This window comes from Neophocaena asiaeorientalis, unplaced genomic scaffold, assembly GCF_003031525.2.
Source record: "Neophocaena asiaeorientalis asiaeorientalis breed wild unplaced genomic scaffold, Neophocaena_asiaeorientalis_V1.1 scaffold1000, whole genome shotgun sequence".
Taxonomy (NCBI): domain Eukaryota; kingdom Metazoa; phylum Chordata; class Mammalia; order Artiodactyla; family Phocoenidae; genus Neophocaena; species Neophocaena asiaeorientalis.
Window position 1 is genome coordinate 176,353 of NW_020172472.1, and position 13,708 is coordinate 190,060.

The window sequence follows — 13,708 nt, forward strand, 5'->3', positions numbered from 1 at the left end:
CATCCTTTTTTTTTTTTTTAACATCTTTATTGGAGTATTATTGCTTTACAATGGTGTGTTAGTTTCTGCTTTATAACAAAGTGAATCAGCTATACGTATACATATATCCCCATATCCCCTCCCTCTTGCGTCTCCCTCCCTCCCACCCTCCCTATCCTACCCCTCTAGGTGGTCACAAAGCAAGGAGCTGATCTCCCTGTGCTATGCGGCTGCTTCCCACTAGCTATCGATTTGACGTTTGGTAGTGTATATATGTCCATGCCACTCTCTCACTTTGTCCCAGCTTACCCTTCCCCCTCCCCGTGTCCTCAAGTCCTTTGAACAGTGTTGGTTACCCCCTACCCCCCTCAACAAAAATGCCCCTGCCGTTTTCTTCCTCCTGCCCAAATGGCTCTGTTAAGGATTGTTCCTTGGTCTACACTAGTTGTATCATCCCAAGTACTTTTTCGTGATACAAATGTCTTGGGGAGAGGCAGCATTTTGTAAGAATTAATCATGAACATCTTCGCAAGTTCCCATGCTGATACAAGGGAATGGCATTTTTAAGGGAGAAGGGAGGTTTTTTTTCTCATAACTTTACAATCGCCACCTTTGCAGTCGTCATTCTTAGTTTGTTTCCCTCACCACATTCTAGCAGTCTCTTGAATACTCAACCAAGAAGCCTTACCTCAGAAGGGGAGAGAAATATAAAGATGGACAAAAGGGAAGATGACTATAAGAGGGACAAGAGAGAAATGCAATTAACCTTTTTTTGTTTGTACTTGGGGCCGATAATAACTTGAAACTTATAATTAAGGTAACACACAAGTTTTGTGACACTGAAATCTACAAATATTTAATATGGGAACAAAGTGGCCTTCGGGTGGTTTAGTGTCCCAGGGGACACTCAGGTCTCAGGGAAATCCTTGTAGAATGTACTGGTGAAATACCTTATTCTTCCCTTAACCCCAGTGGCCTATGTGTACCCTATAAACAAAGGCAGCAGTAGGGTAGAGATGGAGTAGGGAAGGGGATTCCAAATGCACCCTTTGTGAATGTCTCTGATCTGTCTACCAGAAACTTGGAGGGAGCCAGAGAAGCAGGATGAGAGAGTGGGTACCAGGAATCCTGGGTGCACCAAAGCTTCCTCCAGTAACCTTTGCACGGATGCCCTGCTTGTGTCTACAGGTGTTGACATATCGCTTTGGCTTCCATCATGCAGGTACTGTGACTACTTCAGTTTATATCAAGCAGTTCTGAGCAGTAATGAGTCTACGATGAAACATAGGACACCTAATGAGACCGGGTACGGAAAGGACAAAGGTCAGTCAAAACACACACTCAGTGAAATAAAATGAAAAAGTAAAATGAAAGCCCATGATGATGTCAGACTATTTAGTGGCGTGGGGAGGTGGCATGCCTGAACAGGAAGGAATAAAAGCAGTCTACCGGCTAACATATAGTGAGGACAGTCAAGGTCCCCGTCTACCTTCCCACCGCAGCAGCTAGTCACAGACCACGGACTGAAGGTACCTGGACTTTGTGTTTATGTTTGTGTATGGAGGAAATCCCTGACATCATGATAAGGGAGCTCGTGGCCCAGAGAAGCCTGTCTGGCTGGATTCAGCGGCCGCTGGCCTGGACCACAGCTCCTAACCTTCCCAGTACTTTGCTCCTTTTGGTTCCCTTGGGGGTTGCACCACCATCCCCTCCTCGCCTTCCCTCTTTAGCCCTCTGATGGCAGAGGCCCCGCCATCAGATGCCTCAAGTGCCCTGCTGATCCCATTTTCCTATCCCTGCTGTTGCTGTTTCTTTAAGTCTTATGGCAACTAAGAGCATATTGTCACATGATCAGAGGGGGAACTTTTAGAATTTTAGAACCTTGTGGGACCTACGGATATAGTAAGCCTGAATTTGGGCCTTGAGCCAAAGACTGAAGCCGTACCTGTTGTGCAAGCTGAGTGGAGGACTGCATACTTCCATTCATTAGAAGCAAGCACATTCTTTGTAAGGTCATTAGGCTAGAGTCCTAAAATGAATGTATAGATCAAAGTCCGTATAACACTAACTATTTTGACCTGTCAAAATCTCACCCCAGAAAGATTTTCAAGTTACATTCTCACTAGTAGTGTGAGGGAATATCTCTTTGCCCCTGTCATTATTAAATTTTAAATTTTCAATCAAAATACAATACGCCAACGATAAATACTTTTTCCCTTAATAAAATGTTCTCTTTCGTCCTGCTTCACCTCTGTCACCAAAAAGATGAGGCTTTTAGAATATATATACTTTCTGCCTGTCCTCTCTTCTACCCTACCATAATCAAGACATTTGGAACCCTTCTATTTCCACTTTCACACCTCACTCTCATCCCCAAGTGATGAGGTTGGTGGAGATAGGTGACATCTGAAAGTATGAAAATAATATAGCTAGGATTTTTTATCATTTTTAGGTCTCTATAAGGAGCAATATTTAACTTGTAATATGAAAGCCGATCAATCACATTTCAGATATTGGATGTTAAAAGACATTCTAGCGATGAAGACAATGGTGAAGTTGAATCGAGACCCTTCCAAAATCCAGGGAGGTCTACAACAATGAGGGGTTCCCATCTTCCCAAAAGAAGAAATACAAGTATGTTCAAGTAATGAGTTAGCAAAATTGCCAAGTAGAATATTGAATAAAAAAGGAAGAATACCTGCCATGAGATGTTGAGAGAAAATAAAAGGATAGAACATCAAACAAAACTTCAGATATAACTACCCACAAATGTGGAACCCACAGTTATATCCACCAAGAAATCTTAAGCAGAGGATTTAGTCTAAAGTGGTTCTGGGGACTTCCCTGATGGTCCAGTGGCTAAGGCTCCACGCTCCCAGTGCAGGTGGCCGAGGTTCAATCCCTGGTCAGGGAACTAGACCCCACAGGGTGCAACTAAGGGTTCGCATGCCGCAGCTAAAGATCCCACGTGCTGCAACTAAGACCTGGCACAGCCAAATAAATGAATATTTTAAAAAATAAAGTGGTTCTGGACTGGTCATTTAGAAAATATAGGGTTAAAGGATATGAACATTCAAATTGACTTTCAACTTGGAGGATTGTCTATAATCCTCCCAGTGGCTCCACTACTCCAGTTTGTTCTCCCTTCATGGAATCACACAGAGACAGCCTATCTTGGAAGCCAAAGTTGGGTAACATCTTGACTATACCCACCATTCTCAGCTCTTTCCTGTACTATCATTACTTGAATGGGACTATCACCTTGGCTGCATCCAGAGTCCTTCTCTCCTCAACCATCCAGTTATCTCCCACATGAGTTGAATGGATATTCTGCCTGAACGTCCAGTTTTAACAGGTCACTAGATAGCTAAGTGCATTGAGTAGGACACTCCTGGGAAATCCTGGGACCTCAGACCACCAGGGGTCATTTAAGTCCATTATTTGATGAATCAATATCCACACAATTTATGTAATCAAGTCCATAAAGATGAGGAGAAAAGAACTTGCTGTGTAAGGCAGTCATAACATCAGGGCCAGCCCTGTCCACTCTGCCTAAAATAAAACATGTTAATATCTAATATTAAAAGTGATGAAGAGGACTTCCCTGGTAGTACAGTGGTTAAGGATCCGCCTGCCAAGGCAGGGGACACGGGTTCGAGCCCTGGTCCGGGAAGAACCCACATGCCGCGGAGCAACTAAGCCCCTGTGCCACAACTACTGAGCCTGCGCTCTAGAGCCCATGAGCCACAAATACTGAGCCCGCGTGCCACAACTACTGAAGCCCACGTGCTTAGAGCCCGTGCTCTGCAACAAGAGAAGCCACCGCAATGAGAAGCCCGCGCACCGCAATGAGGAGTAGCCCCCACTTGCCGCAACTAGACGAAGCCCGCGCACAGCAATGAAGACCCAGCACAGCCAAAAATAAATACATTAAATAAATAAATTTATTTTAAAAATGTGATGAAGACTTATGTGTATTGAGTTCCTAGTATGTACCAAGAAATGTTAGACGTGCCTCATTCACATGACCTTATTTCATCATCTTAGATGAGGTCCATGTTTCTGCCTACTCCTTTGGAATGGTACAGATAGAGAAGCATACATCTGCAAACAAAAGAATATACTCCAGGTATTTTAAGCAGGTATATTTAAGCACTTAGTGCAAGTAACTGTAAGAAGGGCTGGAGGGGCAGGCTCTAGCTGTCATTTTATTTTTCATGGTATTACGAGTATTAAAACTAATGCCCATTGAAGCAGATGCTGTTAATGCTCTGTTTTTACCCCTCTAGAACTCTCGATCATTTTCATGCACCTCCGCTTCCCTGTGCTTTTGCTCACAATAGCCAGAATCTGTGGCTCCTTCTCACAGGGCTGCCTACAGGCTACCAGAACCCCCTTTGTAAGCATGAAGAGCCAGTATCTCATAATTTAAGCCATAGCTAATGATTGATGGATATGTAGGTATAAATACCTCAGCTGTCTTGCTCCTGATTAGGAGAACTCTGAGGTGTGACCTACATTGCCTCCAGAGTTCCCCTATTAGATTGTGCCAAAGTGATCCTCTATGAGACTTTGGTTGTTAACAAAATATTGCTTGGCTTTCTTCACTTCCCCCCAAGTCCACTTCCTCACTCTCCTGTCTGTATATTTTTTGGACCACTTCTTGATATATATGACTATTACATGAGTCCTTGGCCAAAGTCCGCTTATAGGGAACCTAATCTAAAGGCACTGCCAAGTTGTTTTCCAAAATATTTCTTAATTTATGCTCTTACCTTCAGTGTATGTGTTCCCATTTCCTCACTAGCACTTGGTAGTGTCAGAGTCTAAGTTTTTGTCAATTATGTTGTTCTAATTTCCTTGTATTGGTTAACTTTCTATATTGTTAAATATGCATGTTAACTTTTCAGAGCAACCACTAAAAGTATGGAAATAGAGAATATAACTTCTTAACTAGTAGAAGAAAGTAATTAAAGAATGCAAGGAACTTAGAACCTTTTAATTACAAATAATCACCTCCCAGGGTAAATACTCTTCACATTGTCATTACTTTAGCTTCATTCGTTTTTAATTTTTTTTTATTTTAAAATTAAATATTTGTCCTATTGTTTGTTTAGATTTAGCCACATACTTGTCCTTTTTTTTTTTTGCACCTGGCCAACAATTTTTAAGACTATGATTAATTGTAAGAAACACCCTTATATTAGAAATATTACAATGTGAAAAATTTGAGTCATAGTGTTGAAAGCAATATTATTCCATGGCCTTTTAGCTTCCATTTTTTACTGTTAATAAATCAGCTGTCAGTCTAATTTCGTGTTTCTTCTTTGGTTGTTTTAAAGATCTTCTCTTTGTATTTGATGTTCGGCAGCTTCTCTACTATTTAATCTAAAAATGCATTACTTTTCTTTTTCTTTCGTTATATTTAAGAAATGAGATATAAATTACATCCAGTAAAGGACAAAAATCTTAAGCATAGGTCTAGATGAACTTTTACATATGTATACATCAGTGTAACCACCACCCAGATCAATGTATAGAATATTTCCAGTATTCAAAAAGGGGCTTTCATGCTCCCTTTCAGGCAGTAGTGTAAAGACTCTTCTGACCTCTGTCACCATGGATAAATTTCACCTGTTTTTGAACCCCTCTTAAGTGAAATCATATTGTAGGTACTCTGTGTGTCTGTGAGATTCATCTATGTTGTGTTTCAAGTTTCATTCTTATTTATCAAAGTGTAGGCTGATGGGTCTGTGGTGAAATCTCATTGTGTTTTTACGTTGCATCTCTATTATTACTAATGATATTGAGTACTTCTTCATATGTTTACTGGCCACTTTGCTATCCTCTTTTATAAAATGCCCATTCAAAAATTTCACCCATTTTTAAAATTTGGTTTATCTATCTTCTTATTACCTGGTGGCAGTTCTTTATATGTTCTTGACATTAATGTCCTCCAGCCAAAGACCACGAGGAACACATCCATAATTGAACAAATTGGGTTTGTTATTCATTGCAGCAAAGGAGAACACAAATCCTGGAGAACCATGGGGTATCTCAGTAAGCAGGTGTTAGAAAAGGCTTTGTAAGATATTTGGGCTTTGGTTGGGTAATTTGGGGAGGGTTTAAGGAAGTGAAGCTTTGCTCTGGATTGGATGCTGTCATAAAGTGGGGGGAATTGTGTGATTGGGTGTCTTAATAAATATTATCTATAGGGCGGGCAGACTTATAATTAATGCCTTTTTGTGTCCTGTTTCAGAAATCTTTGCCAAACCTAATATCATAAAGATATTCTCCTTTATTTTCCTCTAAAACTTTAATTGTTTTAGCTTTCAAATTTAAGTCTATAATCTATACTGAATTAATTTTTATGTATGCTGGGAGGTAGGGGCCAATGTTCATTTTTTTCATTGTGGATATCTAATTGACCCAATAACATTTATTTAAAAGACCATTCTTTCCCCTACTGAACTGAGATGGTGTCTTTGTCATAAATCAGGTGACCATATACGTGTGAATTTCTTTCTGGATTGTTTATTGTATTCCATTTGTTTATCTGTCTATCGTTGCACTAATACCGCAGGCTCTATTTTTTTTTAACAACATGCCTTGATGTCCCATACTGTAAGTCATTCAGCTTTGTACTTCTTCTTCAATAGTGACTTGGCTATTCTAGATTCTTTGCCTTTTCATATAAATTTTAGAGTCACTTACCAATTTTTCTTATGGTTAATAATTTTTATATCCTGTTTAAGAATAACCTAAGATCATGAAGATATCCTCCTGTATTTTCTTCTAAAGTCTGCTTGATTTTGATTGGAATTGCATTGAATCTAAAAATAAATTTGGGGAGAATATATATTATAACAATTTTAAGTCTTTCAATTCATTAACATCTTATAGCCTTCCATTTATTTTATTTAATTTAGCTCAGTCATATTTTGGATTTTCCAGTATTGAAGTATTGCAAATATTTCATTCTCAGGCATTGGATAATTTATAACACTATCATAAGTGGCATTATTTTTGTTAAATACGGTTCTCACTAGTTCATTGTTAGTAAACAGGAATACAGTTAATTTTTTATAACAGCTTTATTGAGATATAATCCACACTCTATAATATCACTTATTTTATTTAAAGATTTATTTATTTATTCATTTTATATTTTATTTTGGCTGCATTGTGTCTTCGTTGTTGTGAGCGGGCTTTCTCTAGTTGTGGTGAGGGGGGGCTACTCTTCACTGTGGTGCACCGGCCTCTCACTGCGGTGGCTTCTCTTGTTGAGGAGCACGGGCTCTAGGTGCACGGGCTTCAGTAGTTGTGGCACGTGGGCTCAGTAGTTGTGGCTCGCGGGCTCTAGAGTGCAGGCTCAGTATTTGTGGTGCACGGGCTTAGTTGCTCCACTGCATGTGGGATCTTCCCGGACCAGGACTTGAACCCCTGTCCCCTGCATTGGCAGGCGGATTCTTAACCACTGCACCGTCAGGGAAGCCCAATATCACTATTTTAAATTACAAGTGAGTAGTTTTTACTGTATTCACAGAGTTGTACAACCATTACCACTACCTAATTTTAGAATATTTCCATCACCCCAGAAAGAATCCCTCTGCCTCCTCATTATTCCCTCTCCCAAGCTGCAGCAACTACTAATCCACTAACTCTCTGCATCTATATATTTGCCTATTCTGAACATTTCATATGAATAGAATCATATAATATGTGGTCTTTTGTGCTAGCTTCTTTCACTTAAGCCCTATGCTTTCTAGGTTCATCCATGTGGCAGCATGTATCAGTCCTTCATTCCTTTTTATGGTTGAATAATATTCCATTATACGGATATACCTTATTTGGTTATTCATTTGTCACTTGCTGAACTTTTGAGTTGTCTCCACTTTTGAGCAATTATGAATAGTGCTATTATAAATATTCATGTACAAGTTTTTGTGAGGATGTATATTTTCAATTCTCTTGAGTACATACCTAGGAGTGGAATTGCTTGTTCGGTTGTATGGTAACTCTATACTTAACTTTCTGAGGAACTGCCAGACTGTTTTCCACAGTAGCTGCACCATTTTACTAGCAATATATGAGGACTCATTTCTCCACACTCTCACCAATGCTTGTTATTGTCTGCTTTTAATTTTTATACATCATTCATGTATTCAGCAAAATTACTAACTTTATTATTTCTAATTGTTTGTAGATTCGTTGGGATTTTCTATGTCCACAGTCAGATCTTCAAATAATGGCTTTTATTTCATTTACAATCTTAATACCCTTTATTTCCTTTTATTGGCTAGTTATGCTGGCTAAGACCTCCCAGACATTGTGAACAAAAATGGTGAGAGTGGATAATTCTGTCTAGTCTGTGACCTCAAAGGAAAGCATTTGATATTTAACCATTAAATATTATCTTAGTTGTAGTTTTTTTCTAGATATACTTTATAATTTTAATGAACTTACTGTCAAATAATTCTGAAAAAATTATATATACATAGTGTTATATATGTATATGTACATCTGTACATAATGATGCGTATGATTCAGAAAATACACATTGTACATATTTCACAGGTAGATACATAGATAGGGAAAGAGAGAAATAGCAAATGGGATAAAGAGACATGGGAGTTACTTGAACTATTCTTGAAACTTTTCTGAAATTTAAAATGACGATCTACATTTTTAAAAGAGGACAAGAGGAAATGTATATACGTGTGTGTATGCATTTTCCTACTGATGATGCTTACGTTGTTTCCAATTTTCAGGGACTGCAAACGGGGCTGCTGCATACAGTCCAATAGTTTATTCACTTCTGAAGTGCTTGCCAGACTGTGCACATGTGAGACTGCTTTCACCACAAGGGGGCACCTTTTATTAATGCAGGCAAAGGTGTTATACAGCTTAGCAGAGGTCCTAATCGTACGCACATTCTTTTAAAAAAGCTGTGGTCAACATCCTTATTGGAATTGCTTGTTTGTAGGGTATGTATGTCAAATTTTATAGGTCATTGCCACTTTCATCTCCAACTTTGTTGTACACTGTCAAAAGCAGTATATGAGAACTCTCATTCCCCCATATCCCTTCAACACTTGATATTGTCATTATTTTTTTACTATTACCGTATGATAGTTTTGAAATTTAAAATCTCTCTGATTACTAATGTGATTGTGCATCTCTTTCCATGTTCCTCACTTGGAATGAATTGTTCACATATCTCCTGGATATCTTCCATCTGTCCTTCTATAACGACCCTCCTCCACCCTACTCTGTCCCCAGGAGGCTGACCTTTATGGACTGCATAAATGGCTCCCTTGCCTTCTAGATTCTGGTTGAGTTTGGCCAATGGGAAGGCTCCATCTCAACCAGATTGAAAGGTGGCTGTGGCTGAATTCCTCGACCAAAGGCCACAAATTCTATCCAGGGATTCTCTTCTATAGCCACTGTGTTCCAGTAACCATTCCCTGCCCTTCATGTTTGGGGGGAGGTAATGCTTCCTCACTATTGATAGCCTCAGGGTATTTCAAAATCCCTTGTTGGTGTCAGTATTAGTCAGCTATTGCTACAATAATGCTGTATAAGAAATCTCCCCAAAACTTATGACAGTCACCTGTTCTTCTTGCTCATGTGCTATGAACTGTTTGGGGCTATTCTGCTTCAGGATGCAGTTAGGGTGGGCTTGGCTCTGGGATGCAAATTGCATTCAGATCTGCTCCACGTGAATTACTGTGTAGCCCAAACAGAAGGATCAGCAGCTACCTGGGGCAAGCTCTTCTCAAGGCAATCACAGGAGTGCAAGAAGACTAGCAAAACCGCACAAGCATGTTGAAACCCTCTAGGTACTTCATGTCTGCTCATATCTCACTGATAAAAGCAAATGTATGACCAAGCCTAGATTCAGAGGAACAGGTGTGTACACTCCATCCCAAAGGTGGCGGGGGGTGGGGGAGTGAGGGGTGAATATTTGCACAACAGTTATCCAATGTGTTACAATTTCTTTTCACCACACCGAAACCCTTCTACACAGTCTCTTCATTTAATCCTCCCTCATTACTGCATTTGTGTGTAGCATCTGTTTCTTGTCGGAATGCTGATTAAGACTATATCATTCTCACAAATTTCTATACATTTTCCAGTTTTCAGGGACACACATTAAGCTCCCCATTTTAGTGCCGCTTTTTTTTTTCCTTTTTTGTGGGGGACCCCGCAAAAGTCCCTACTCCATCTATGGCATCAACACTTTCCCACCTCTTGTGACCCACACTAACAACCTAGTTTGTATATTTCTATATTTTTCTTCATACCTAGCTAATCTTGTGTGTGTGTGTGTATTCATATGTAGGCTTTTTGGGGTTAATATCTATTTAACAAAAAAAGGGGCACATTATGCAGTTTTCTGCATATTATATTTCAAAACCTTGCAACAATCTCTCCAAATCAGCTGGCATAAATTTATCTTATTCCTTTTAAGTGCTTTATTATGTTCCATTGTATTGATTCTATTCCCCCCTTGATGAGTGAAGTGGATGATGTAATGCACTGCCCAGATCCCACCTTTAGGATTGAGGCACTCATTCCCCCAGCTTTTAGGAGTACAGGCTGCTGAGAGTCACAGCTGAATCACCCTCTAGGAATTGCTATGGGTTGGAGGGAGCTGCCCTGCCCAGAGGTACACTAATTCCTCCAGGTAAGACCACATCCAATGACTAGTCGGTGTGGAGGCACAAAGGCCTGGCCTCATCTCCTCCATTCATAATTTTTCTGAGTGGCCATCCTAGCTTTAGATATCCCTGTAGGATCAGCTGAGGCCTCTTTTGCAACTACATAGCTCTTCAAATTCTCCCTTTACTCAAACCTGCTTCCCTCACTCTCTTACAAGTGTTTATGAGATCTGTTTCTCGGGGAGCTTACAAGTATAATATTTGGTTCTAGAAGTGGTCCTAAGATGCAGATTATGACATAGGATTTTGGAGCACAGTAACCTGCCAGCTGGCTAGAAATGGGGACTACATCACTGGTGGTAAGTGACATACTGATAACCCCTGTGATGTGGTCGTGGTGCAATCGTCAAAACTTTGGCTAGTGGTAAATTGAGATTGGACACCACTGGAAGGAAATTTCATGGAAGGTGAAATATCTCCGGAGTTTGAGTGGTCCTGAGTAAGTAGTAATTATAAAGATTGTGAAAACAGATTATTGTTACACAAGGCTATTGATGAACTGCAGAAAGAAAATGAAAGGCTAAGGATGATTAAACACCAATTTAGCATAAAGTCGAAAGCCAAAGGATCTAGAGGCAGAAGGGAGAGAAGTCGGACTGGCCTGTGAGCTTCAGTCCTCTTTGTCCTGCAGTCATGGTCCAATTTTGCTTTCTACCATATAATAAGCCAACCCATGCATGAACTAAGCTCAGCATTTTCCCACCTCTTTCATGTACTCTGGAAAAATAACCCTAATTAAAAATGAGGCAAGGTTTATTCCATGGCCTTTTAACATCACACCAGAGTACTGCCCTATAAGCCCTCTGAGGATCATCTGACTATCAGGATATTTAACTTTCCCAGCCATAGATGAAGTAGCAGAGGCTTTTTTCAGCACTCATGTTTTAACAGGTTGGCATGAAGAGAAACGGTAAGGAGCAACAGTTTTTGCTTTTCTGCCCATTGAAGAAAGTTATAATTTTATTGTCCTGCAGGCTCTCAACCTGCTTTCTACCTAGATTAACGAGCAGCTCTGCACTCCCTTCTCCACTTAACAATCAAGGCTCCATAAATGTAAATGCTTTTTCTGAACCACCTGTCATTGTGCTGGTTCTCTGAAAAATGGATTAAATAAAACTTTGACAGGTGTTCACCAACAAATGTGCAGGATTCATGATTTGTAGAAATCAGGTATTCTGCTTTCAAGCGGCTTTTTGGAAGCAAGGAACTCTTTCCCCAAAGCCTCCTAGCTAATTTCTCCTTAACATCACCTTGGCCAAAATCAGATCAAGATCCATTTCCGAAGGGGCACGGAACTGACTGGTTTGGAAGAGTCAGCATCCGGGACTGAATGATCACCAGTGGGGTCCCCATCACCAGGACCACCACAGGGCGATCTTTTCTGTTGGATAATGCGAGACTCAACATCAGCCACAGCATGGCAGGGGACATACCTCCTGAGCAAGTCATGGACCCCACACACGGGACCAGGGAGGGAGAGGTGCCATATTCATTGAGACTCAATTTCTTTTTGAACAGCGTCTGACATTTATTGAAAACAAGGAAAAGACGTTTGTCCAGGTAGTGTAGAAGAGCTGGGCAGAGTGCAGGGGTTACTGTGTGGAACAAAAGGCACACATCAGAGAGACAGCTGCACATTCAGAAGAGAACTGGATTCTGGGCGAAACGAACAGGTCCACAGGAGACAATGAGTGACTCGATTTGGCTGCCAGGCACCCCTGGGACCTGGCGGCCACCTGGCAGGAGCAGAAGATGTCTCTGGGAGGAGGGAGGGACTGGATCCCGACGAAGGTGAAAGGCTGGCCAGCCCCTCCAGGGCGGTGGCGAGCTGTTGGAAGCATTGTCCAGAGGCTGTGCCCAGCTCAGACACCTCCCGGGCGAGTCCAGACCGCTGAAGGCTGCAGGCCGTCGGCGGGATGCGGTGGATGGCGGTGGCGGTGGCGGCGGCAGCGCAGATCTCTAGGCACCTGTATGCGGGCCTGGGAGTCTGGCAGAGGGCGGGCGGTTGGCAGCGGCCGGGCTGAGGGTGGTCTGTCTGATGTGTAACAGGAGCCCGGCTTGCAGCTGGAGCGCACGACCGAGTCCAACTGTGCAGGGGAGGGGCCGGGCTGGCCCGAGAGGGCTACGGCCGCTCCAGAGCCAGGCCCGGCGGCGGCAGCAGCGGGAACCTGGAGCGCTATTCCTGGAACAAAGGCAAGCACTACGCGGGAGGGGACACGAGCGCGGGGGAGATCACGGCGACCCGAAGGCGAGGGAGAGGGGAGGCGCGGCGGGAGGACGCCGCCTGTGGCGATCTGGGCGGCGGCGACTGGCGCGGCGGACCCTCCCCCGGGCATCCTCCCCCGGGCACCCGCCCCCAGGCCCGAGGGGCTCCCGGTCTAGAAGTCCTCGTCCTCCACCCATCCAAAGACCCGCTTCATCTCGGCCAGGAAGCCCCGGTAATCGTTGAGGAGGGGGCTCTGCTTCCTGATGTAGGGGATCACCCACTGCAGGGCGGGCCCGGTCAGCCGGGTGATGAGGAACGTCACCTTCAGGGCATCGTTGGTGAACAGGGTCTCGTCCACTAGCATGTAGGCGCCCGTCTGCACGATAAACTCCGGGAGCCGGTCGGTGTCGCCGTCAAACGTCTCGGGGAAGGGGATCGGGTTCCTCCACCGACGCGTCTGGGGCCGAATGGGCAGGGCCAGGAGGGCCTTGATCAGCTGCACTCGGCCGTCCATCGCGCCTTGCTCGCTTCGCTGGTATCCCCAGAGCTCAGCAGAGGTCTGCGAGGAGGCGTGGCGGGAAGTGCGTGTGTGCGGAGGTGGACCCGAGCCCGGGGTGGGCGGGGCCATGGACGGTACCTGACGCCGCACGGCTCCGCCCACAGAGCCTGGCGGTTGCTAGAGCGCAGGCGTGACGCAGCGGTCGAGTTGGGCGGGGTGGGAGTAGGGGAAAGAGGCGGGGCTAACGCCCGCTCCTGAGGGTCAGAATCTGAGGGGCGGGGCCGAGGTTGCCTGGGGCGG

The 13,708-nt window shown here is 43.1% G+C and overlaps 1 protein-coding gene across 1 annotated transcript; it reads right to left on the reverse strand.

Annotated features, from left to right (window-relative positions):
• Positions 1 to 12,530: 12,530 nt before the first annotated feature.
• Positions 12,531 to 13,074, reverse strand: LOC112395095 (CAAX box protein 1-like). The gene has a single exon (XM_024738155.1). The coding sequence runs from the start codon at positions 13,037 to 13,039 to the stop codon at positions 12,566 to 12,568; it is 474 nt and encodes a 157-aa protein (XP_024593923.1). The 5' UTR covers positions 13,040 to 13,074; the 3' UTR covers positions 12,531 to 12,565.
• Positions 13,075 to 13,708: the final 634 nt, after the last annotated feature.

What these genes read in the sequence shown, in the direction of transcription:
- LOC112395095 (XM_024738155.1), bottom strand. Translation starts at nt 13,039, where the DNA reads ATGCCCGGGGGAGGGTCCGCCGCGCCAGTCGCCGCCGCCCAGATCGCC.